Genomic DNA, 26,017 nt, shown 5'->3' with positions numbered 1-26,017 from the left:
CCAGGGCAAACATTTAAAGTGAGTGACACATATGATTGTTAAAGAAAGCAGGATGAGATTTTTTGTTAAAAACCACCACTTAAGCAGTTACAGGACAAAATCAGCGATAAGAAGTACGGCTTTGTCCACAGGGGGCGCCAAAATAATCACAAACTGAAAGTTCCTCACAGGAGCTTCAAGGGAACTTTTTTTAGGGCCGTCCACTGTGCTGGATCAATTGATGAGTTGAAATTATGGGTTTGTTCCTGTCGTATGATGACATAAGTATTTAGTTCAAAGCACCACTGTGTCTAAGTTCAAACTCATACAACAACAGCAATCAATCAACAGTAGCCAAATTAAGTAACAGGTTATACAACAGTTAGTTCCCACCAAGTAATCTGATTGGATAAGAGACATACCATGAGTGCTGATTTAGAGAATATCACTCCACCTCAGCCATGCGTTCTGAATACTGTTAATTAACCTTACAGCAGACTGTGTGTGTCTACATTCATCAGGCTGGTACCTCTGCATCACACAGCTGACTCTTATTTCACTGGTTGCTTGATAAATTAAAACATACAGATAAATGTACATGATAAACAGCTGATCTGTGGTCGCCTGTAGACACAGAGAGCAGGAGAATGTTTGGGTTGCTTAGCAACAAAAGTCCAGTTTCAGTTAAGTTGTGGAACTAGTTGATTTGGTGGAGCAAAGTCATCTGTTTTTGATTGTTAGTTTTTACTATTTGCAGCTTGTATAACTGTTGTATAAAAGCACTATAACACACGAGGTTGTGACGTTGTAATGAATATCATCGTAATGATGATATTCCATAAAATATAACTACCTCTTGTGTGACAGTGCTTAATTAATTGGAGTTATCCGGAACCATACAGGCCAGTTTACAGACGAGACAATATTTTGTGGTAGCTTTGTGTGGAGGTCCTGCTGTAACAGCACATAATGTTCATGCATTAAACGGGTACTTTCAGGCAGTCTTAAAAAACAAGATACTATCCAGTTGCACTATGGGAAATGCAGGGCATGGGGATTTTGGAGCTTATTACCTGGATGTATTACCTTCTTGGTTGATGCATACTCAAAACTATAAGTCTATGATGCAACAGTTTTGACCAGTTTTTTGTATCAGTAAATAAGGACCTTCAAAAAGCTTATGCAAAGTTTAACAGAGGTGCCGTTAAAAGGCCATTAGATATGTAACATAATACAAACTAACACAACTCCTAGTAGAGAATACAGTACGCGTACGACGAGGCAAGAAGTTTGCAGATTGTATTTATGTTTTGGTCATTAGAGTGTGAAACAGAAGAAAAACAGGAACCGCAGCTCATAAGAATACACACATAAACTGGAAAACATGATTGTGCGATCACAGGAAAAGGAATGCAAGAAAAAAAATGTCCTAAACTTTGTAATAAAGGCACTATGAGTTTGACCTCTGACCTCTGGCCCTGTCTCCTCCTGCTGGAAACAACCCTGTGACCAAGTCAAAGCTCTGGTTAACCCTGTGTTCTCTCCTTTTTGATTAGTCCCTTTCTCCTGCTCCTGCTGTGGTCCGGTCACAGGCTAAATCTGTAGCCTACTAGTCATAAAAAAGATGCACCGCTCTATCTGTGTGATAAAATACTCATGATTTGTTAATGTCTAAAAATGAGAACATCTCAGTGGGATAAAAAATTACTAGTCACGCATCGAAGGATGCAACGGTCCAATCTTTTTTAGTTTGCTACCATTTGGTCCAAGAACATGTTCACTGCATATTCAACAGTATGTACAAATGCAGCTCCGATTATTATTTTCTTTTAACAGTTTTATGTTCTGTAACTTGTAAACAAGATTGTGCATCTAAATGTAGTGTGCAAAAAAACGTAGAAAAGACAGCATGGAGCTGAGCAGCTTTCTGACTTAAGTTTTGTTTTCAAATCTGTCAAAACATTTAATGGATGCTTTTAAACTTGATGAACTTGACGAGGTTTGCTGCTTTGATTTTGATGGTCCACTCAGACCAAACACAGCTTCATAAATCAAAGGCTGCTTCTGTTTGGGTCTTTCGACACATTCAGTAACTATTTCACCCTCTGTGGGCTTGAATTCTTTCCCCGCGTTCATCCTGACAGTTTATCCATGTTAAGTCTCCAACAGCTGCACCAGCAATAAAAAATTAGACACATTCCACATAAAAATTCCACTGTCGAGTCTGAAGAGATTTTCTGTGCTCTCAATTTGAATCCCAGAAAAGCATTCCCCAGCATCCCTCGATGAACTTGTGTCTTTTCTTCCCAGTGTATATGACTTCTAGAGTCCTCACAGAGTCCCTGTGCAGCCCCTGTCACTGTTCTCGCTGCACCCTCAGTTCACTTTAGGGTAGATCTTTTCATAGAAGAAGCTCTGAGCCAGGACATACAGTTCTCCGTCCTTTTCCCTGACAGCGTGGGCTCGCACAAACTGAAACTGTTCGAGTGCAAACTCATAAAACTCATTTTCGATTTTCCAGATGTTGGACTGCTGCAGCTTGGATATTGTCTCTTTAGTCGGGGGCTTCTTTTCGGTGGTCTTTCGCAGATGCGACTTCTTTCCTGGCAGAACATCAGAGGGTTTAATGAGTCTGTCAGTCTAGACAAGCTCAGCAACATCATTTTTTGGCTTGAATGACGATTTCACTGCCAACAGAGCTGCTTAACAGACACCACAAGACGAATATATACTCAATACAAATGTTGGAGTAGTCTTGGCTGACAGTGAAGTGTTGTAGTTGTACCTGTTTTGTAGAGCTCTGTGGCCCCTTTGAAGAAGCGTGGCAGGGCCGCCTCCAGGATCATGATGAAGTCCTCCAGCTCCTCCGTTACTCCAACCAGCAGGTACTCATTCACCAGGTTATACTTGGCCTGTTCCAGCGCCCACCTACTGCCTGCATTCCTGCACACAAAACAGCACATGGTATCAATCAGATCAATCTGCTGGTGCTTGTGTCTACCCTAATGTACACATCAGTGACATGCTTCCGCTATTGAACGCTCCCTTTTTCACGCATGCACTCCAGACAGCTTCCAGAAAATTTCTGACAGTCTGACCCTCACAGCGGGAGATTTTCCCTGTCAGACAGGGGAGGTGGGTCTCATAAAACAGGACATTACATAAAAAGCACACCCCGGTCCTCACAACTGGCGAACAATTTAAGCGTCTGCCCTCACAGCCAGAAGCTCCCGAATCTCTTCATCTCTCCAATTTGCAGACATCTTTGCTGTTGTCGTCTGGTAAACGCTTCATCTTCTTCAACCTCAGATGTTTTTAATCATCCTGTTATGGTTGCTGTTCTGGTTTTGCAGCGGTCGCATGATATAACGTCATCATTCCGCCCACTCTGCTGACTCTTCCTGACTATTCCCTGCTGAGTTTACACATCAGCTCACCTGGCAGGAAAAAGTCTGCATAAAATCTGGGTGAAATATTCGTCACACATGCAGCCCATCCGGACAATGTCATCGGGTCATTTTTAGGAGTGCAAAGCACAGGGTTGGGAGGGTTACTTTAAAAATGTAATTCGATACAGTTACTAATTAAATGTTAAAAAATGTAATCGGTAACCTAATCCAAGTATCAAAATATTAAAGTAATGTAACTGATTACTTTCAGTTCCTTCTGGATTACTTCAACACTAAATCTGCGAATAAAGCCAAAAGAAAAGACATTTAAACACTATAGTTATGTGTGAATGCCCGTTTAAATTAATAGCTGTAATTATATTTAAATGTACTTATGTTAAATGTTAAGTATGCACGCATGCAAGTTCAGTATTAGAAGAAGACGACGGTTCTGTGCAGCTAACACTCGTGGTTGGTCTTACCTGTAAATGTTTCTTTGATGTCGAGTCCTTGGATCATGACAACATTTCACAGCAGGAAAGCATAACTGTCGTCACGTGTGTGTTTAGAAATGAGACCTTAAATGTTACAGAGCGTCTCTGGTATTATATCGTCTTCATTTAAAAATGTATTTTAAAATTGTAATCCTGCCAGTAATCCCAGTTTCTAATAAATGTATCTGTAATCTAATTACCCCTTTTTTAAATGTAACTGTAACAGAAAACGTTACTCCCTAAGCCTGGCAATGCATGTGTGAAAGGAGCGATCATGTCACTGTTTGCTGTCATTTCTATTCTTTCTAGTGTTTGACATTTGACTAGATTAGACCAAGCACAGTCAGAAATGTAGCTAGTGTCTCTGTTCAAAGCATCACATCCAAATTCAGTGGCCTACTGTTGGCCTTTTTAGGTTTTCTTTTATGTTTAACTTGCTGATGAAGCTATAATTTCTATAATGATGTGAGAACAATGAAAGCCGTCGCTCGGAGTGATGAACTTTGCCTCAGCTTCAGAGGTTATACTGAGTGTCAGCTCATTGTTTTGGTTTTCAGGCCCTCAGTCTGTTTTATAAGGGTTATTTTTGGTGCAGCAGGCGGCAGTTTGCATTAATAAGAGATCTTAAATCCCACAGCTACTTGAGGCCACTCACCAGCACTCTGAATGATGTCCACAGAAGAAGGGAATCTGCAGCCAGAGTTTCTCCGGAGCGCAGTCAGACCCCCCTGACGACACACACTCATCAAAGGTCTGAAAGACAACACAAACACTTATAATGAAGCTTTTATGTGCAGACTATTTACAGTCGTACTCAAATAATGTTGTTAAAGACCTTTTTGTCTCCTTGTTTCCTTCGTCGTAGACCCGGTCTGTAGTCATCTCCAAACCGTAAGAAGTAGTAGTATGAGACCAGGCGCTCTATGGGGTCCCGCACCACATTTATGTACATGGGCTTCGCCTTTGCTCCGTATCTAGACAAACAGGAAGTGTTCAGACCAGACAACAGATTAATATTCATAAATGTGCTTTAAAGAATGACCTTTCTCATCAGTGAATGTGTAGCAGCATCAGGGAGACTGTAAGCTAACAGGGTCTGACGAACACTTACACCATTAGGATAATTAGCTGTGATCACTGAAATAATAGTGTCAGGGGAGATAAGGACAACAATGCTATTAATCAACACCCAGGCACGCGTTAGCGATCAATACAAGACCTCCCTTTATCTGCTAACTGTTTAATCTGTGTATTAATGGTATTAGAGGAGATGAAGGGCCTTACTTTGAGAAGTCCAGATAAGCTACGTGGCCGTGGTAGAAGCCGGGCTTCATCTCTCTCCACGAGGTGACGTTCCTGACAAAGCGCACCTGTAGAAAGATAATGGAAACTAATTATGGAGCAGCAGGGAAACTCAGGCACATGGAAAAACACAACAACAACAACTAGTAGACAGCTCATTTCAATGAGGCTTGATACACTGCAGTTTTTTTAAAGGACATGGAAAGGCTGCAGTCAAGTCTGCAGACATGGTGAGGTAGTTTTTGCTTGATTTGTCTTTATTACAGTCAATGTATCATCAAACATTATAATGTGCAGTCTGAGCAAAGAATTACAATTTGAAATTATCAGTAAAATCTTTGCATGTAAACTGTTACTTTACAGTAATAATCTCGAAGATTTTCATTTAAATAAATCGTTAATGTCTTAATGTCTGTTAAGTCACGATCGATCGCTGAATGAGGTAACACGATGGTGATGGAGCTTTGGCCCACTGAGGAAAGCCTTTGCATTTGCAGTAGGGCTGAGCGATGTGGCCAAAATCCTACATCACGATATAGGATTTTTCATATCTCGATAACAATATACATCACGATAAATCATGTTTCTGGTCATTTAACAAATAATTAGTCCATATGAAATAACCACATGGTAATGCGTATTTTTGGTCAAGCCTGTGTGAATTGAATACTTGACAAATAGAAAGTACTGAGAGTTCTTTCCTGCATGTTAATGTCCATGTTAATAAACAACGCCTCCCTCTATGGTTCACTCCAGGGTCACTCCCATGTGCAAGGATTAGAACGTAAAGCGCTGTCATAAAACCAGTAGCTGAACTGCTTTACGGCAATTTTTACGTAATTTTGACATCACGATTGAGACGATATATTATATATATATATAAAACACATACGTCATTTTGTCATATTGTTTTAACGATATAATTTGTATTGTCATAGTACCTAGCCCTAATTTGCATTATTACAGACTGGGTGTTTGGTGCAACTTTAGTGGAAAAAATCCCAAGCAGCGCCCAGTTAGTGACGCGTTTTCCATTAGCCAGCAGTGGTTGGTCTGCAAGAGAGGGTAGGCGGAGCTAAGCGGCTGCTTTGTGTTGCGAGTAAACAGTAATCTACTATAGCTGCACAAACAAAGAAAAGATCGACAACTAAAGATACACCCTCAAAAATGAGTGACAATCCAAAGAAAAAGAAACAAACTTGATGCTCAGATGAAGCAAACAGTCTAAAAAGGAAAGCGACCGTCAGCCAGGAAAATCACGAGTTACAACCGGAGCCAACCGTGGACGTCACACATGTGACACTGTCGGTATATCTGGGAAGTGTGCTCCCGCAATAACCGTTTATCACCATAGGTGGCGCCAAAGAGAACGAAACTGAGATCTTGGAGATTACCACTTTAATTTTAGCGATGTTCCCTTACACTCCTACTTTTTCGTGTCTACTGGGAAAAGCTGTCTTTCTTTTGTTTTACCCAAATGATAAAACGCAACATTCTGCAACTCTCTGATTAACTGTACACTTAGACAAATAGACAATGTGGTATTTGCATCTTTACTATAAAGAGCCGTGTATTGACTTATATGTTTTAAAAAGGGTTTGGGTTGACTGTATTAAGCTTGAAGGCAAATGCTACACACCTCACCACTCGCTGGTGCCTGCAAACGTATCGTTGTGATTGCAAAGAAAGCAGCTCCGAACGACATCAGAGGAGCTTTCATCTTTCATAGCGACAGAAGAGGAAGAAAATCTGACTGAAGCAATAAAAGTTGGGTAGAAAAAAAAAAAACTGAGGAGGACATGACTCCCTTCTCTGCAGTGGAAAGTTCACCCTTAGTCAAAAGTATAACACAAAAATCACACTGCTCCAACTTCTCAAAATGCTTCAGTGCTGTAGGTCTCACATCAAAACAAGGTGGACATATTAATGAGTTAACATCAAACTGAACCAGCTTCCTCCTGGCCAGCACACCATCTCCATTTATGACTGTTATCTTTGACACAAACTGAGAGTAAAAACATGCCAAAATTAAACAAACTTTTGGCTACGCTAAATGCTATTACTGGATACATGTCTGAGTGTTCCTGTTTTAAAAGGAGCCAGCAGACTGATTCTTTCACCCTGTGCAGACACTGTGTGCAGGATGGAGGGGGCGGCCTGTTGTGAGATGGCAGACAGGATATTACCTTGGCACCAGCAGACAGGAATAACACCAGTTTAGCTTTGAGGCATTCACACTATGTGTCCTGAGCTGCACTGATAGAAATACAAACGCAGCCAGTGTAACAAGCTGTTATGTGTAGTGATACCACCCATGCACACACAGTCTATGTGCACACAAGAGAAAGACACAAACTTAGAACTTACACCAGCTCAAACAATATTCTCCTTTCATGATGAACAGTCGACACCCATAGTGTTGTTTCTAGAGGCTGATGCAGCAAACGTTGACTTATGGTCATGATCTGTTATATCCTAATCTGTCATCATGTGACTTCATGCTAAAGAGAAGGGAACATATTTTAAGTCCGAGTCTGCAGATTAACGTCATCTCTAAATCTATCTCAGTCAGAATACAGAAAGTCATCTTTTCTTGTCACTGCACCAACGCTCAATGAAAAAATAACTGAGGTTACAATGTGGACTTCTACACAGCCTGAGCCTTTCAAAGACTGAGGTTTCTCAGGTCTGTATGGGATGAACAGTGCCCATTTTCATGAATACCATATCTATTATCTACATATCACCACCATTTTTTAACAATGTAGTAAGGTTGAACCATATATTAATTTACAATCGCATTAGCAATGAGCACATGTGCAATTTTCACATCGCAGAACGTACGATAGTAAGGTAAATTGACTGAAAAAGGTCTTGCTGCTACTGTGTTGTTGCTTAGTGCAAAAGGAAAAGTCACAAGTTTCTAGTTTCCCATGGCTCATCATGAAAAGTCCATCTGATATCACATCGGTGCAGCTCTTCATCAGAGCACAGAGTGAACTGACCGCTGTGCTGCAGAGTGTGTGTGTGTGTGTGTCACCTGCCTGTAAACTGTAAACAAGCACGCAATGCTGCGGCCGTCACAGATAATATCGGCGGGATGATCGTGACGCTGTGGCCACATAAACGGGCCGTTAACGAAGCTTTTAGTGGCTACACCTGCAGCGCACACTGCATGAGGTTGTGTGTGCCGACAGGAAGCAGGAGACGGTGAGCTTTTGTTTTAAAAAAGTGACTGTCAGGGGGTTTATACATACGTTTGAACATCGTCAGAAATGGTAGATCACATACCGTATAAGTAACGCCACTGCAGCCCACAAGTCTGTTTGTATTTATTTTATAAAGAAACGCGGCGCTCCACCTGAACTCTCTCTTTTTCATAAGACTGTCAGAGTCACTGATCAGTGTGATAAAAGGAGGAGGGGATTTCTTTCTGTTAAAAAGAAAAAGTATGATTGTTGATAGTTTATATGTACATAAAAACACACTGCATTTATCTGGTATAATTTCCTGCGCTTGTTTATACCGCAAAACAAAAAGTTATCACAATGTCACTTTTTTCCAGTATCTAGCAGCTCTACCATGTAGCAGGACAAAGACTCTAAACCAACCGTCATATGACATGAACCCATTGATCCCGTGTTTCACTGCTGCAAACCAGACTCAATACAAAAACTTTACCCTATGCAACTACCTTTCTTTGCCATTCTTGTGCAACTAGCTCCATAGCTTTAGCTTATAGAAGAATATGGTCATGCACAATGAATGCACCGGCAGAGTGTGCACATGTAGGCAGGTATAACATCCAATCATTGTCTATTTGTCTATCCTATTTTTAATCTCACCACAAGTATAATGCTAATGTTTCAACACATTAACTGCTAACCCACTCTGCAGGATCAGCATTTCATTCTGCCCTCTTATCTCTGGCAGGTACCAGTGTATTTTAGCACTATTTTGCAACATTAGTGCTATTGAATGATGGGAAATGAAGGCATGTCTCTGCTTGAATGTTTTTTTCTTGATTTACATCAAAGCCTTGAGATTCACAAGTTATTCAGTGCACAATCTGATATCACATGGTCTTGCACAGATTCGGGCCAAAACTTCACTTGATTTGTTTTTTACAATAAGACATAAAACAAACAGTTTGAATTGTTGTGATTGCTTTTGCAAAGTCTATAGGCATATTTACACTCCAGAGAATCACTGAACGCAAAGTCCCTTTGATTTCAAAGCCAGTACTAGAACTAATCATTACTTCTTTTCAAGTTAAAACAGATGGAATGATGCTTCTTTTCTGACTGAGCCATCTATCTGTCGCTACCTTGACTTACAGATTCCTCTCTGGGAAATGTCTTGTACACCAAAATCAGCACAGCTTTCCTTCCAGACCCTGCAGTCTTTAAGAGATTGTAGCCTTTGATAGAAAGTAGGAAATAATGCATCACTATTAAACTTCCATCCTTTTATTCTGCATATTCTTCCACACAAGTCACTGACAGATTCGAACAACGAGCAGATGCTGCTGAGAACATCACAGAAACAGAATAAACAGTCTGTGACTTCACCAACAAACACTGCTGGTGAAGTTCAACACAGCACAGATGTGAGGCCTGTTAATAGAGCAGCACTCACAGCCTTTATTTATTCTGTCTTTCAGAGTATTAAAGGCAGAGTCATATGAAAATGTTTCATGTTACAACTGTGGCCACAACAATAGACTATTTTTAATTCCACATTTTAAGTTGTGACGATCAAAGCGCCCACAAGCCTGTCATAAGCTGAACCAATGTTATGCCAAAAAAGGCCTCTTCTACCGTTGCTTCTTTGTTGTATTACGTGATGCATTGTAAGTATTATGACAGAAATGAGCCCATGTTAGAGGTAGAGTTAAGTTTCTCTCTAGCTGCTTTTATTGGCAAAAAATGTGTGAGGGAAAGTAAAATAGGTATATTTTAATGGGATATTGAAATCTCTATAATACTTTGCACTATTGCATCTTAATATAGTCGTGGTCAGCGGTCTTACCTGGTCTTGTAAAGACATCACAGGATTGTTTTTGGTCGTATTGATGTGCAGGACGTGGAAGCGGTTCTTCCCACACAGGTCGTAGGCGATGTTCGTGAAGGACGTGCTGGCCGTCTTCGGTACTCTGTTGTAGATGATGACCATGTCGTCTTTCTCCGGCAGTGGTGATTGTTCCCGCCCAGCATCTTCGCTGTGACGCTGCTCTACCTCAGCCACCTCGTGTCTGGCGATAGTGCGTTCTGTATGTACGAAAAGTTATATTTTTTTAGGAGTTGTACTCGACTCATTTGTCAAATCCTATCGGTCGAACTATCGGTCCGGACCAATCACAAACCGGAACCAAAAGATACCGGTTCTTGATACCCACCCCTACTTATCATCATGTTTAACTATATAATTTAACTGGATGAAGGACTTTAGTCAGGTAGTGAGCTAAAGTTAGCAGCACCACTGCTATAAACAGTCCAAAATCTGCAGAGGAGCATCTGAGGGAAATAAAGCCTGTATATTTTGGAGGGGAGACATCAGCTGATAATTCAGATACCAGTTAAAACCTTTTGAACTACAAAAACTGAAGGAACCATCGCCCTAAAAACAAGCAGAGCTCCTACAAAAAAGCTACGTGCAGCTTACGCCGGGGACACACCAGATGCCGAAGCACTGCGAAGCGCCGCGCAACGAAATTCTGTTCACACCAGACGCGCATTTCTCCGCTCTCTCTCTGTCTGCTCTTCACAGCTATTCGCGGCACTTCCGCGTCCGGTGTGTTCCCGGCGTTAGACCTCAGCCTCTCCTGTGTTTGCAGAACAGAGTTGTAAAAACACAGATTTTTAATGTGACACTACTTTATTCAGTGTGTTTACAGGATGTTATCACAGACTGTATAAAAAGATGGCCAACGTGACAGCTCCCCAACAGTGAAGCCAAAACATTTCGGGCGCCCCCTGCTGACTGGCTGCAGTATAGGTCATAAAGTCCGCCTCCTCCATGTTAACAGATGGGACATGAGTCAAACTATAAAATCTAAATACACGTCAAATACATTTTTCTCAAACATGGTTTCTGTCATTATAGTTAGTTCTTATCATGCTGATTTATGTTCAAATGTTTATTTTTCTGACAAGTTTAGTTTTAGTTAGTTATTTGATGCTGTTAAAAGGATGATTGACAAATACGGCTCCTGCAGCCGACCTGTTCCTGAGTAGCAGAGTAGAGGAGGAACGGAGAGAAGAGACGTAACCAACACTAACACTACAGTCACTGAAGTTTCCATATCTGTGAACGTCTGCTTGAGACCAACACAAGAGGCTGTTCTGCTGTTAAACACGCGGGTATGTTAATTGTGTGTTTTGGTTAGCGGAAGTGGCTACAGCAGCTCCACCTGCTGATTTCTACTGCGCACCTCTGGCTCTACATGACATCACTAGTGCAAGATGGCGGCGCCCGCCCCAGGGGTATTTTGGTTTCAACTTTGTACAATGAAAGTAGATGGAGGCACATCATCCATCTTTATATACAGTCACTGTTTTTAATTATATGTCGATCATCATTAGTTCTGTCAGCGGAGGAGACCTCTTTGGATTATTTAGCTCCCGGTAAAAACCTCAGGAACAATAAACCCTGAACCGTGCTGTTGCTCCTGCATTTCTCTTTGTCCAATGACAAAGCTAGAAAACAAGTGCGGAGATTCGACTGACAAAATGCAAGTCCACTCAGGGTCCTCTCGGCTGGTTATTTGAATCATAAACTTTTAGAGGGCAGCTCCATTATAACCATTTCAGATCGGTCAGCCATACTTTTTTAAAAACTTTTAGATGTTGCTAATTATGATTGTTTGCTTGTGTGTGCCAAGCAGTTCGAAAGTGGATCAATACAATCTTCAATTGATGTGATTATGGACAGGCTGGCATTCTCTGCTGCCTGGATTTTAATGAGCTAAAAGTTAGTTGATGCTTGTTGTTATTCTCATATTGCAGCAAGCACAGCAGGTGTGAGGCCACTAACACAGTAATGAAGACAAAGACAAAGGTACATCTGTTGTATAAATTAACAAGTAGTTTTAAAATTAGGGCCAGCAAGGCTTGTTAGCTCGCCTTAATTAAGAAAAACAACAAAACACAATAACATTGAAACTAGCAATTAAGCCTTTGATGATAACATTGACAGGAGGCATAATTAAAAGTGTTTTCTCCCACTTCTTGTCTCCGCTGCAATGTTAATTAAAGCCAATTACAGCAATGGCCTTGTGAGTATCTGTTGGAGCGGCTGTGTGTCACTCAATATAATGCAGACATCCTGCTGCAGCACTTCAGTGTCTGACACCATGAGAGAGAGGGCCATGTGTCTGCAGGATGTGTGCAGCGCTGCATGAAAGCAGATGGATGGTCTCTTAGCCCTTGTAATTAAAGGCATTATGCAGTTAAATGTGCAGCCACTTATTACTGTTCACTATCTTATTATCTAACACTAAAATGCATTCTCTCAAGATACAACTACTATTGTGAGGTATTAGCCGATTTCTTATTAGATTAAAGATAAAGACAACAATGCACCCAGTGTTTGCATGTCGTTTGAATGTCGGTCAATATAATAGATTAGGTCTCAATTCTAGACTTGTGAAATGGCTGATAGCCAGCAGTCAGCGCATGAGATTAATTTAAAGGGAGAAGCAAAATACCCTGTAAGGTAGTCTGAGCAAAAATAAAGAATTATTAACATCACAGACCACTGTACGTGAACTTTGATATCACGTATTTTGTAAACACCACAGGTCTGCTATAATTAGGTGTCCACTTCTGGGAGTCCAAATGAAGAAGAAAAACTGGTTGTCAGAACTTTTTTTGGTATAAAATCAGAGTTATTATAGTTTTTAAATTTTCATTTTTATTTTTAGTAAGTCTTTCATTTAGGTTTTAGATTTCAGTTTAGTTTTAGTTAGTTTAATGAGTTCATAAGTAGTTTTATTTTTATTTTGAGGAATTGACTAGTTTTAGTTTATTTTTTATTTAGTCTTCCTATTAGTTTTAGTTTTTCAGGTATTAAGAGGAAAGCCTTGATTTAAAGAAGCTGAAAAGGGTAGGATGAAAGAATGCATGACATCAAATATGACTTTCATCAGGCCTTTTTATGAGGCCAGTGTCTCTCGAGAAGTCAGACAGAGCAGGACAAAGTGGTAGCTATGGCAACCACAGTGTGAATCAAGGGGGAAAACTAACTTTTTCCTGCAGTTCTATTTAGTTTCAGTTTGTGTGGCATTGTTCATTGTAGTTCTTATTAAGTTTAAGTTTTTTTGAAAATTGTAGTTTTTATTTTTATTTCAATTAACGAAATTATCGTTTCACTGCTAGCTTAACCCTGAATCAAACAGAACAACTCGCTGCAAAATAGAGAGCTTGAAATACCTGTTTGGATTAACTAAAGAGCTGTCCCAAGATTCATGTCTGAACAGACATGTTGAGCTAGTATTAGTAGTTATTAGTAGCATGTATTAGTATCAGCATGTATCATAGAAAATGATCTAGTAGCACATAAAACCAAGTTATCTTAATTCTATGAAGTCAACATATGGTCTATAAAAACTGTGTTTTTCAAGCAATTCCTTCATATTCCCGAAGTCTCAACATTCAATGTTTCTTCTCTGTATAGAGCCCAATAATTTATACTTCAATACTTTTATTCTAATTGTTTTAGAAAAGCTTGACAACATTAACTTTGAATCACTTTTCTATATTGACTGGATTTGGATGCGTTCGTTTCCTTTAAAATTACCACTGCAAGATATGTTGAGATATCAGAGATTGCTGATGAGCATGTTTTAGGAAAAACCCATATGAATTATCTTTAAATACATGGAGGACTGTAATTTTGTATTTTCGAAGTCGAGTCATAGAATAATTATCTATTAGCACATAAAACCAAGTAAACTTCTACGACTAAATAAACTCAACTAGGTGCATAAAAACTGTGATTATCAAGCAATTCCTTCATATTCCCAAAGCCTCAACAATGAATGTAATGATTCTCTTTGCATGAAGGCTACAATAACCTATGCTACCAAAGTTGTTGTTGTCTTACCGAGTTTGGCTCTTGACTCCTCCAGTCTCTGGATCTGGTTTTCAATAAAGAGCATCGAAACTCCAAACGCCAAAACAGCCAAAAGCTGGATCTTCGGCGGCATCGTGGTCCTTAAAAGCCCCATCAAACAACCAGATGAACCATACCGCTAATACAACTAAACAGATCAACTGCTAATTGCTAATCCAGCAAAGGAGCTTACTTAATGTCGTAAATTAACGTTATGCTGCCAAACAACTGATGAAGTTGACTCACGTTAAGCAAACGAAAATAACTAACACTCGTTAGCCTTTTAACGCCATTATTTAATAGGTAACAACTCCACAGCCATCCTACACGGTTAACAGCACCAAATAAAAAAACACCAGCTAGCTTCCCCGCTAACTATCATTTTTAAGCCACGTAAAGCTCATGCTAGCGTCTTCTTTAAAATGTAAGGCGTTTGTCTCGCCGCATTTTTAATTCAGCCTTGCTTCTGTTGAACCCGTCGGCAGTATGCGGAGTCCGCTCAGCTCCATATATGTTAATATAAATGAGGGTGGAGGAGAATAATTCCTCAAAAGCGACAGCAAACTTCAAAGTTACGTGCAGCAGCTTGCAAAGGCTTGTTGCAGCAAGAAGCATCACTGGAGTAGATCTTCTTCGTTGTTTTCGTTTTCTCTTCTTCTTCTGTGTTACTAGGAGGTTCACAAACACATGTTAAATATGCATATCGCCACCTAGTGGACTGTGTACTGGCGTATGTACCGTGGCAATAAATGGTTGAAAAAGACAACAAAAGGAGGAAATAATCACAGAAACAAGCTACAAATGAAATATAAAACATAAGTCTACATCTTGTATCTTCGCTAGATAGTACTGGCTGAGTTTAGAACTTTCAATTATCTCAGAAGTTCCTCTTAAAGCTTCATTTGTGCCCTGCATGTTCTCAGTCGGCTGGTACATTGCACCACCTGGACCCTATTTATTTATTTATTATTTTCTATTTACATATTTTGACCTCAAAATTTTTAACACATTTCAAATGTAACTTCTGGTTCTTAGCATTTCAGATGACACCCGACTGTTGCACTGAATCTTTGCTAAATCTTCTAAAGGAAAACTTTACCTAAATCAGGCTCAGGTAATATTAAGGAAATTTGTAGTTTAAAAAGTAGTTTTCTGACAAACATCTGACTAAATGTAATGACAACATTCTCAGAGGAACCACAATTCTCTGCAACACGTTAAAGTATCTTATTTCATGCAGTGCAGCTGAGCAAACCTATAACCTAATGTATTGTTACTGAAGAGATTTATGTGGCTCAGTTTGATGCAGCGTGTCCAAGCCTCCACCCACAGCGCCCTGGCTCCATTGTTTCACTGTAGACTGACCCTCAGGGTCTCAGCTCAAACACAGCACCTGTTACTGGAGCTCCTCTTTAATCCTGTGTCCCTTTAACTTGTCCCATGTTGCTGCTAAGACTTTTATATTGGAAATAGTGTAGTAACTGGGGGTAATGGGTCAGAGTTAATAGGACAACACCATGCTGCTCTTTTACAATGTATCTGACTAGATCGCGGCATTTGGATGCTGTTGTACTAATGAAATATACTGTGAGAGCAAAACAAATTGTAATCATACTTACTGTGACAATACTGTATCTGATGGGACAAAAATGATTAGTTCAAAACTGAGCATACAATTTGCAGCTCACCCTAAGATCCTTTCCTGTTCCTTAAGGGCTTCCTCTGCTTGAGACCGGTGACTCCGAGTGTTCCCAGGAGTTGTTGGGTGGATTTTCCAACAAACCCTCAGCAGCCGACTTCCAGGGGGTAGGTGGATGCCTTCCACTCTGCTCCTGTGCAAGCCGCAGACAGCTCGGTGTACTTCTCCTCTTTCCTCTCATAGGCTGCCTCCACGTCTTCCTCCCATGAGCGGTAAGTTTTTAGTGTAAAGCTTAGAATCATCTTCTTGCCAAAACCACATGTCAACTTACTCCAACTACATGTTCTGTATGTGAGAACCCTACCCCTAAGTGTTTGTTGCTAATGTGGTAGCTAGTGGCAACATTTCAGGCTTCCAAGTTCAGGAATATTTAGTAGTAGTAGTCATAGTTATATGATTTTTATGCTCATACTGATAAAGTAACATGAAGACATTTTATTGGAGTTAAAGTGGTCATATCTCAAAGGATGTGGAGAACATCCAAACACATACTGGTGTATTTCTGGAGTGGAAAACAGGAAGAAGGGATTGGATGCTCTTCACGCTTCATTTACAGAGCAGTGATGCATTCCTCAGCCAGTAGGGGGAGCCAGAGTCTCAGGAATGAGTCAATCATGAAAACAGAAAGTCCCACCTGAACAAAAACTTTACCAAGAAAAGGGATCTGAGTGAACTGGAGCTAAAAGTCTGCAGCTAACTGAAGGTAATGCAATCTTAATGAGAGACAAGTGTGGCCCTGTTGGATCACTGGAACCTGTGTGTACAATGAATCATGGTGGGTCTCTTTTGCACTATATTTACACACTATTGTTATAAAATTCTTAATATAAAGAGCTGCTATTATTCTTTTCTGGGAGACGATTGCTATGGTACGATTGTACACACCCTCCTCTTTGTTCAGCTGAAACAAACAAACAGCCGTGTGAGTGTTTGATCATCACTGGTAGAACTGGAGCTACATGTTTGAGTCCACTTTTGTTTTTGAGACGAGAAAGTCAAAGTTCTTGTCAACATTTTGCATTTTTGCTCGTACTTTTTTTGTTTTACAACACCAGTGAGACACACAACATAAAAACAAATGGTTTAGCTCAGTTGGTAGAGCGGGCGCCCTGTGTACAGAGGCTGCAGTCCTTGACGCACTGATCGCGGGTTTGACTCCAGATCTGCTGATCATTTGGTGCATGTTGTCCCCACTCTCAACTCCCCACATTTCCTGTCTTTCGTCAGCTGTCCTATATAATAAAGGCAAAAGCCCCCCAAAAAAATCATGTAACAAATAGAAAAATAGAGGAATGAACTGGCATTCATGATTGAAATCCTCTTGTTGACTTAATGTCTGGACTGAAGCGAGACTTTCATTATTGATTCATCCATAACAGGTGAAGCAACTCACGTCCTTAACTTGGCAGGTAACTTCAAACATATTTTATCAGATCTTCCATAATCTGTGATGAATACAGAATCTATTTAAAGGACTGTTTGTGGACAATCCTGCCAAGAAAAGTTATCACATAGCCCAATCTGTCCTCCCCTGAGCTCCGAACCACAAGCAAGGCCGGAGATATGAGTGTGTGTTCTCTGCAGGCCGATCCAGATTTCCTCAAACATGGAGGAAACATGAGAAACCTCCTTCAAGCTCCAATTCTTGGACAGAAACGGAACTTAACTGAGGTTTATCATCAAATATTACTTTTATTAATTGTGCTATCAAGACATTTCAGACCTTGCCTTAAAATAACATTTGACCCCACAGGAGTGACAGGGACTGTGCTGGTTAAAACCCAAACACAGACAGCGTCTAACCAAAGAACACGGCTTATATCAAAGATGTGGTCAGTATCTGAAATAAACTGTTACTTTATTCAATTATCCTGAAACAATGTGATAATTATTTATTTATCGTATGATGCTGCAGGGCTGCAGATAACAGGTAACTACCATGGATACACTGATGACCAAAGCTTTCTGATGATAGCACTAATGGGATAAACAACAACACAACAATAAATACGCTTATTTGTTTCACATGTTTTCATCCTCTCTTTTATGACAGGATACAAACAGGTGAAATTTACTTATTATTAGTGTACAGTGGATGTTTTCACTTTGTCCTTTATTTCTTTTATGTATGAAATAATTATAATTGTCTTTTATTTGGCACAAAGAAAAATATCATAATATCAACATTTATTCATGAGGATTTTATGATGGCATGGAATAAAATAAAAAATAGACCTTCAGTGTTTGTTCCAGTTTTAAGTAAAAAAAGAAAATATACATTTAAATATTCCATGAATGCAGGCGTAATGCAAAAACTGCACATAGATTTTACACGTAGTCACATCTCTAGTTGGGCTTTGTAGGACTCATTGGTGCTATTCGACAGCAGGAACTTTCCCCAAGAACTAGGAACCTTTTCAGGAACTTGTTTCGACAGCAGGAACCAGGGTCTAAATTTAGTTCCAGGGTAGTTGACTTACCCCCTGAAAAGTCCCTGCTCAGGGGCTAGTAATTAACAAAGGTCCAGGAACTTTCAGGGCGGGGCCTGCAGTGCTGATCGTTTCTGATTGGTCAGTTTTATTTCTGCAGGGCTTTCAAAATATAAGACCTGCGGATTATTAAAAATATTTAGAAGCATCTAGTTTCAAGTGTTTTACGCTGCAGGAGTGAATTGAAACGTCCTCCCTATCATATCTGAATATTCCACCGCTTATTTCAATGTCATATTTCAAATAATCCAAAACAATATGATTTAATAGACGTTACAAGAAAACAGGAGACATGAGTGTGACCAGGAGAAGAACATGAGAACTTCTGTCTCCTTTCTGAAGCAGCCTTGTCAGCATTTGCAACTCTGCATTATGTATTTGAACCAAAAGAGTGATTTACATTTTGCTGAGTATGTGTCCTTAACTTTGAAAGGAACGAAGAGTTTCACTGCCCGCAGCACTACGAACACATCCAGGGTGCTTTATATTGTTGTTCAGCTTTGTCAGAAGACAACATTTCTGTTTTTAAATGCTCTTCATTTTAAGGAAGTGAACACACAATCTGCACTCTTTTTTTTTTTTTTTTGCATGTAGCTTCTGCTTACGACACATTTCAGTTCCATCAGCTCTATTTAGCAGCTTGCTCCTCTCTGTTACTGCAGAAAAAGTCCTGTAAAAAGTTGCTGCCACAGCCACCGGCCCTGTTAAAGGTCAGAAGAGGTCACAGATTAACACACCGTTCCTTTCTGTCTGAAGTTATTCCCCCGCAGGCCACACACATCATGACGCCTCAAAGGACCAAGATAGCTGCTCCGATCCAGCCCACGAAAAGAGAAGGGCCAAAAGTGTACCTGAGAGAAGACAGTAAGTAAAACATAACCAAGAGCTGCAGCAGATTAAAACATCATCTAAGTTTGCCAGAGCTCCTGTCCTTCAACTCCACCTCCAAACGCATCAAACCCACAATCAGCAAACGCCATGACTCGAAAATTTTGCACAATCAAGTTAGTGAAGGCCGACGCCCCAGTGAGGCCACAGACACCTGACAAAAATAAAGAACTGAAGGACTGCAATATGATTTAGCTACAACAACAGAAACAGAGACTGTCAAGAAGCTTTCATTCTGTCCCTGCAAGCAGAAAGAAGATCTCTGTCAGAGTCAGTGTAGCTTTAATTTTGTCCTCCATGTTCCCCAAATTTCAAGCATTTCAGTGCAAATATGTCGATCAGGCAACCGATGGCACTGAGAACAATACCGACCATCATCGAGGCCCGAACGGCCTGGAGCAGAACTGCAAGTCAGATCACCACAAATTCTGCCAACGCAGAGGAGAGTGAAGACAGATGTGCGTTATACTTATTTGGACATTTGAGGTACTTGTGCCTAAACTTTAACTCTGCTACATTTGAGAGCCAAATATTTTGACTTTGCTTTGCTGGTTAAGATTCTGAAAATATGAAAATATGATGAGGAATAAATTGAGATGTATTTTTCCAGATTAAACTTTAAATTATGATCCATCAGGACCAGCTGCAACATAAACGGCTTCCTATGCAGTTATGCATCGAAAGAACGGCCTTTAAAAATACACTAAACAGGTAAATCAATACTTTTCATAATCTCAGTATATCATTGATAATTCTGTTCTTAAACACAGGACTTCAAGTAGTACCAGAGTACATTTAAATCTGCGGGATTACTTCTTTCACTTACGTAAAACATCTGAGTCCTATCTTTCCCTAAAGTGTAATAAATCACACAACACCAAATATCATTTTTAATCCTAAACATTTTAATAGCATAAAAACAACCAAAGATACATTTTGCTTGTACTTCAACAAGCAACAGAAACTGCTTGCAGCTTTTGTACTTCAACAAAAAACTGCTGCGGCAGATAAACTGTTATTTTAATGTTATACTAAAGAAACGTATGTTTTTGAACCTGATATCAGCGCTGCTATGAAAGCAAAACTCTTTCTTAAACTTAAGTAGCTTGTTTGGCACTGTTTCTTAAAATAGCAGTCAAAGGTTTGTTGCCTAACTGCTATTGTAAGATCCATCCATCATCTATACCACTTATCCTGCTCAGGGTCTGAACTGCTGTCATTGGGCGAGCGGCGGGTACACCTGGACAGGTTGCCAAACAATCACAGGGCTGACGCATACACCTCACACCAACGGGCAAATTTAGAGTCACCAATGAACCTGACGAGCATGTCTTGGACTGTGGGAGGAAGTCGACGCACATGCACGGGGGGAACATGCAAACTCCACACCTCGTCCAAACCGGGACTCGAACCAGGAACCTTCTAGCTGTGCAGCCTGCTTTTGTAAGATTAGTAGTCGAATGATTATTGACAAAAAGGTCCATTTATGTAAATACACTCAGACACACATATACAATAACATTAAATCCTAAACATACATGAACAACAAAAGGAGCAATAAAGGTGTATTAAGAATAAACTGTAAAATTAAAGTCAATAAAAGCTGCCGTTATGTTTCCAGCAGCAGCGACATAAAAACTATTAAATCAAGTCACCGTGTAATAAAACATGTGGACCTAAATCATCTTCAATGGCCTGAGATATTGTACCTGCATTATTCTGCACTTAATCCTTTAAGACCTTATGTACAATATGCTCGACACTACATTCAGCTGTTAAGTACAGAGTGTGGAAATGTACTTTACATTGTGTGACACTCCGGTAAAGCTTGTGCTGGCTCAGCTAAGCTTTGGATGTCTCATCAAATTTCCATTTGATTCTGGAGAGACACCATCTTTTCTGCAGTCGACTGCATTTTTATGCACGGTGGGGGAAATGGAGAAAATCTGCCCTGAAACCTCCCAAATATTCTAAAGTACCTTCAGAGGTCCTCGGGAACATGTTCTCCTTAATCCAACATGTGGAGAAATATTCGTCTCTTTCTCTCTCAGTGTAACAATTCTCTTACCTGGCAGTCCTCAAATAAGGCCTGCACTGGGTTGTACCTTCTGCTGTCCCTACACACGACCTCTATAACCCAGAATAGATGTAAACGTTTGCTATAACTGTAAAAGATTAGTGTTGCAAGCTCCACATGCACATAAATGTTCTGATAATGAGAATTGCCCTCATGCAGACAACATGTCTCCAGCACAGAGCGGCCGCAACGAGGACTGTGGCCTCTGCACATGGGATGTGCGATTCAACTGTTGAGCTAAACTGGCGTCCCATGAATCCGTAGATTTTGCAGTATAACATAGATTTCCCCAAAAGTACCTGTAACTTTTAGTCCCTGGAGCTACTTTACAAAGGTTTAAAAGTGTCTTCCAGCCCGTCTTTGTCACAATTAACACCAAGGTCTAAAGACCTGTGAAGATACAATCACATTAGTCTGCCAAGGGGTGAAAGTAGCGATCACTCAACCAATTACAAATGTTTAGAGCTGCAGCCCAGCTAGCAGGGAACGTTCCCATAACATCAGCTAACATTACCTACAAGTTCAAATGACGTTTGAAAGAAATATTCAAAGAACGTTTTCAGGATGTTTATCATTTCAAATAAAGTTCTTGTAATGTTAAAACTAAGACAAAACGTTTTAACTGCAACATTCTGATGTTATTCAGGATGTTATTGAGGCCTGGGACGTCAGAACACCTTTTATAAAACATTTGCTCAATGTGACATAAAAACAAAGGTAGAACATGCTCACTGCAACATTCTGAGGATCTTTCCAGGATGTTAGTACGGCCTGAACTATCAGAACATGATTTATAAAACCTTCCTGAAATGTGATTTGAACATTCTCACTGTATTTTATCACAGTTACAAAACTCTTAACATTTACTCTCAGTGCAAGTACAAGCAGAGAATCAGGTTAAGTATTTTTAAAGGCAAACTTGGTCTCAGGTCACTTTTTGCACTGATGAAAGCATTGTGTGTGAAAGTATATTTAATAACCCATTAAGTCACATCCTTTCTTTCTCTCCCACACACTCACACAAGTGACCTGATCTGACCCTGAACATTAGCATGTTAAATGTGAAGCCTTTTGTCCTCCAGAAAGGCTGAAACCACTTCTCCAGCACCTGTAGGAGCCACTGTGTACGTCAGGGGTCTCCAACCTTCATCTGAGAGCTACTTTGATAATATGAAAGTGGCCAAGAGCGACTTGCATCACATCGCTGTGATTGATGCGTCCCATGCAGATTCTTCCGTCGACTGAAACGTTGGTACCAAAATGAGGACTTACCAGGAGCATCACCGTTTTTTATTGACAGCTGATAAGCCTATTATTTTCTATTGGAGAGGGCAGGACATCTGTGATTCATTCATTTGATTGAACTGAAGTGGGAAGAGGCTCTCGAGGTGCACACAGAGTCTGTGAACCTCTTGGCGAGCTACTAAAATCCAGGCCTAACATGTTATGAGCTGCTCTTACACACATGCATTAAAAAAGAAGCTACTTCACACACTTATGTTTACCAAGTAGCTGCAATATCGAGATTTAAATAGTGTTAAGAGGTCGGTTTTGCTGTAAAGAGGAAGCTTGCTGTAAGTGCTGAGTGACATTATAACCCTTTACAAGCAGCAGCCTACCACTCAGCCACTCACTGATATTATTCAAATCCACAGAACTTGATTGAGGAGATTCAAAAGTTTTCAAAGATACCCAGAACATGTAGATGTTTCAGAGCCCTGGAAAGGTTAAAGAGGGGGGAAAGTATGTAATAAAGCTACACAGAGCCCTTTAATTGATGTTGAGACGCACACGATTTGAATTATCTCCCACAGTTCGTTTAGTTTGTTTGCACAATTCAAGTGGACATACAGAGAGCCAGCAAAACAGAGCTGGCTCCCCGAACCATGAGGTGAAATGCACATGCACAGGTCAGGGTACTTTCTGTTTAAATCTTCGTAAAAAAAACATCAAATATAACAGATTTGTCCCCACTTTAAAATAAAGAAAACAACAAGCAAACACAAAAGTCAACAAGTAAAATAACAGAAGGAAGAAAAGACAAAAAAGAGGGTAACAACAAAAGGGTACACAACTCTCCCCTTATCTCTTGACCCTCCCCGGGACTTTACATCATGTGACTCCAAAGAGGGTTGTTGAATTGCCTCAATTTATGTGATAGCGAGAGCTGAATTCTCTCCAAATGAGAGAGTTTTACGGTTTCTTCCAGCCATAATTTAACTGGTGGGGCTTCTGTTTCTTTCCAAAACGACACAGAATGAGACTTCTTGCTATAGGTTTTAACACTCGTACCTGCCTGACCTGTTCAAAGCACCACCCAACCTGCAAGAATATTAAACAACTACCCAAACAAAACTGACCCACACCACCACTGCCACCTTTGTTACTTAGAGCAGCAGAGTTGTCAGGACTGCTCTCCAAGGTGCTGATCCTGCTGCCGGCAGCAGGGAAGATCCGGGTTAAATAAAACAACACATTGTTTAAACTGTGTTCTTTATGAGGGGAGGTGCTCTGCATACAACCCCTTTCATGGTGTACACAGTAGTTTCATCTGTTTCTATCTTAACCAGATAAAGAGTCTACAGCCATGCTAGCTGCTGTTTGAGCTTGTCCGGAGATCAGCAAAGTGATGACAGTTCAACCTGAACCGGATGTGAACCTGTGTGGCTTATTTCATGGCAATGTTACTAACAGCTGTGAAGACATTTTACTTGAAACCATAAAAGCTTACCTCATGGTGGTGCAAGAGGAAAACTCCAGTGATCAGCAAAGTCATTCGGAATCATCCACTGAGGACCATGAATGTTACAAAATTTCATGGCGATCCAGAAGTTGTTGAGATTTTTCTATCTGGACCTATGTGCGTGCAGACAAGATTCAGGTCTTCCGGTGTAGCCAGCAGGTATCATGACTTCATTTTTGTTGTGCTGGTCTTTAGCTGTGTCCCAATCCAGGGGATGCAGCCTTCGAAGGAGGTGGTAAACGGAGGATGCTACATTCATAGCCTGTATAGACTGTTGAAGCCAAACTGAAATGAGACGGTCTGGTCTACCCTTGTGTCACCAAATGCCACTCCTGTCACCTAGCAACAGGTAGCTAGCGGGCTTACTAGCTAGCATAACTAACGTTGTGTAACTTAACCTCTTATCTTAAAGATAATTTGTTTCAAGGGCCCTTTCGTTTTCTTAAACGTGTAATACTTGCTATTCGATTGAGTTGAAACCAAAAACGTTTACATTTTAAAGTGTATTCCTCGGCCGTATAAAAGTCCGCCATTTTGTTTCAATAGCGCGCAATGCATCTCGGGATATGATGGGCCGCGATGGATGCACCCGATGGATCCTTCGCGGCCGAGGAAACAGAGGACGCATTTGTCAATTCAATTCAATCCAATTCAATTCAATTCAATTCAATCCTTTTATTGTCATTGTCATAGTAAATATAACAACGTAATTCTATTCGGAGCATTCATACACTGCATAGAAAATGGAGCAAGACCCTTCTCCCAAGAAAAAGAATTAGCACAATATACACATTTGTCGGCCGCATCTGAAGGAGCCTTCGAATTGGGACAGCCTTTGACACGCTTCTGTGACGCAATCGGCCTTCAAAGGCTACGGCATCTACGACATGATTCTTATCTTTTTTTAATCTAGCTATCTTTAGATATCTTTCTTAAAGACCAACTGACCAATCTAAAGCAACACAGCCAGCTTGTCTCTAAATACAAATTAGAGCCTCTTTAAAGCTCAGATAGAGGAAAACAATATATAAAGGCGTTAAAGGTGATAGTAAGTCCTCCCTGATGCAGCTCCACAAAGAGGACGTCATACAGCCGGGAAAGAAGAATAATCAGCTGTCATTTTCTCTGACTTTTGTAAAAAAGTTTGGGTGACAGACCTTGAAAGAGAATTTCCACCCCAACTTCTATTTTGAACTCCAGTCAAGAGCTCCATTAGCACCGAGGCTACAATAAGAAAACACTAGAAAGAGCATGTGCTGAAATGATGAAAGGCTGTCCCGGAAAATGGTAGAAAAATGGCCCATTTACTTTCTTCCACCTTTTGGGTGTCTAAATGGAGTTTTATTCAGTAATCAGTGCACTGCAGCCGGGTGGACACTAGAGGGCAGAGCGGGTGCAGAGAACACAGGCGGCTGTCGCAGCAGGGAGCAAACTTGCTGGGAGTGTGATAAGGAGGCCTTTCACGTTACAAGGCCTGGAGTGATGTGCTGTTTCTCTGAGGGCATCAGGAACTTCTGCAGAATATGTGCAGGTCAGGAGGAGGACAATCAGGATTCATTTACTTCTGTGCAAAATGGTGCAAATGACAGAAATTAGTCTAATTTATAACTGTTTTAGTATTTTGTTTGTAAAATAAGCAGGTTTAATGTGAGCCAGAAGACAAAACGAGTCATGTAGTTTTGGAAAATGAGTCACATGAGTTCCCACTGTCGCCCGCGTCAAACCTCCAAACAATGAGCAGCACCTGGAGACCAGGGAGACGAACGCACCCCCCCCCCCTACAAATCTGCAACATTTGAAGAATGAGAGAAAACTTCAAAAATCCCTGAGCAATTAACCAATC

General features: G+C 40.4%; 2 protein-coding genes across 3 annotated transcripts; both read right to left on the bottom strand.

Moving 5' to 3' along the window:
• Positions 1–1,277: 1,277 nt before the first annotated feature.
• hs2st1b (heparan sulfate 2-O-sulfotransferase 1b) lies at positions 1,278–14,801 on the bottom strand. 2 transcript variants are annotated; one of them, XM_069679872.1, is made up of 7 exons: positions 14,270–14,789; positions 10,196–10,434; positions 5,147–5,232; positions 4,698–4,836; positions 4,518–4,615; positions 2,765–2,922; positions 1,278–2,582 (listed from the first exon to the last, which is right to left on the bottom strand). In XM_069679872.1, the coding sequence occupies exons 1-7, from the start codon at positions 14,391–14,393 to the stop codon at positions 2,356–2,358; spliced, it is 1,071 nt and encodes a 356-aa protein (XP_069535973.1). In that variant the 5' UTR covers positions 14,394–14,789; the 3' UTR covers positions 1,278–2,355. The 2 variants fall into 2 exon arrangements, with proteins under 2 accessions (XP_069535973.1, XP_069535974.1); XM_069679873.1 differs by having other exon boundaries at positions 2,441–2,577; positions 14,270–14,801.
• A 4,386-nt stretch (positions 14,802–19,187) lies between these two features.
• On the bottom strand, positions 19,188–24,167 carry LOC138607216 (claudin-18-like). The gene is given in 6 exon segments (XM_069679794.1): positions 19,188–19,317; positions 19,370–19,508; positions 19,572–19,662; positions 19,664–19,758; positions 23,792–23,865; positions 24,163–24,167. Coding segments are annotated over 6 exon segments (534 nt in total).
• Positions 24,168–26,017: the final 1,850 nt, after the last annotated feature.

Source organism: Semicossyphus pulcher, unplaced genomic scaffold (genome assembly GCF_022749685.1).
Source record: "Semicossyphus pulcher isolate SPU_LCO1_2020_fin unplaced genomic scaffold, fSemPul1.0.p SCAF_4, whole genome shotgun sequence".
NCBI classification, from domain to species: domain Eukaryota; kingdom Metazoa; phylum Chordata; class Actinopteri; order Labriformes; family Labridae; genus Semicossyphus; species Semicossyphus pulcher.
This window is presented reverse-complemented; position numbering and strand designations above follow the sequence as displayed.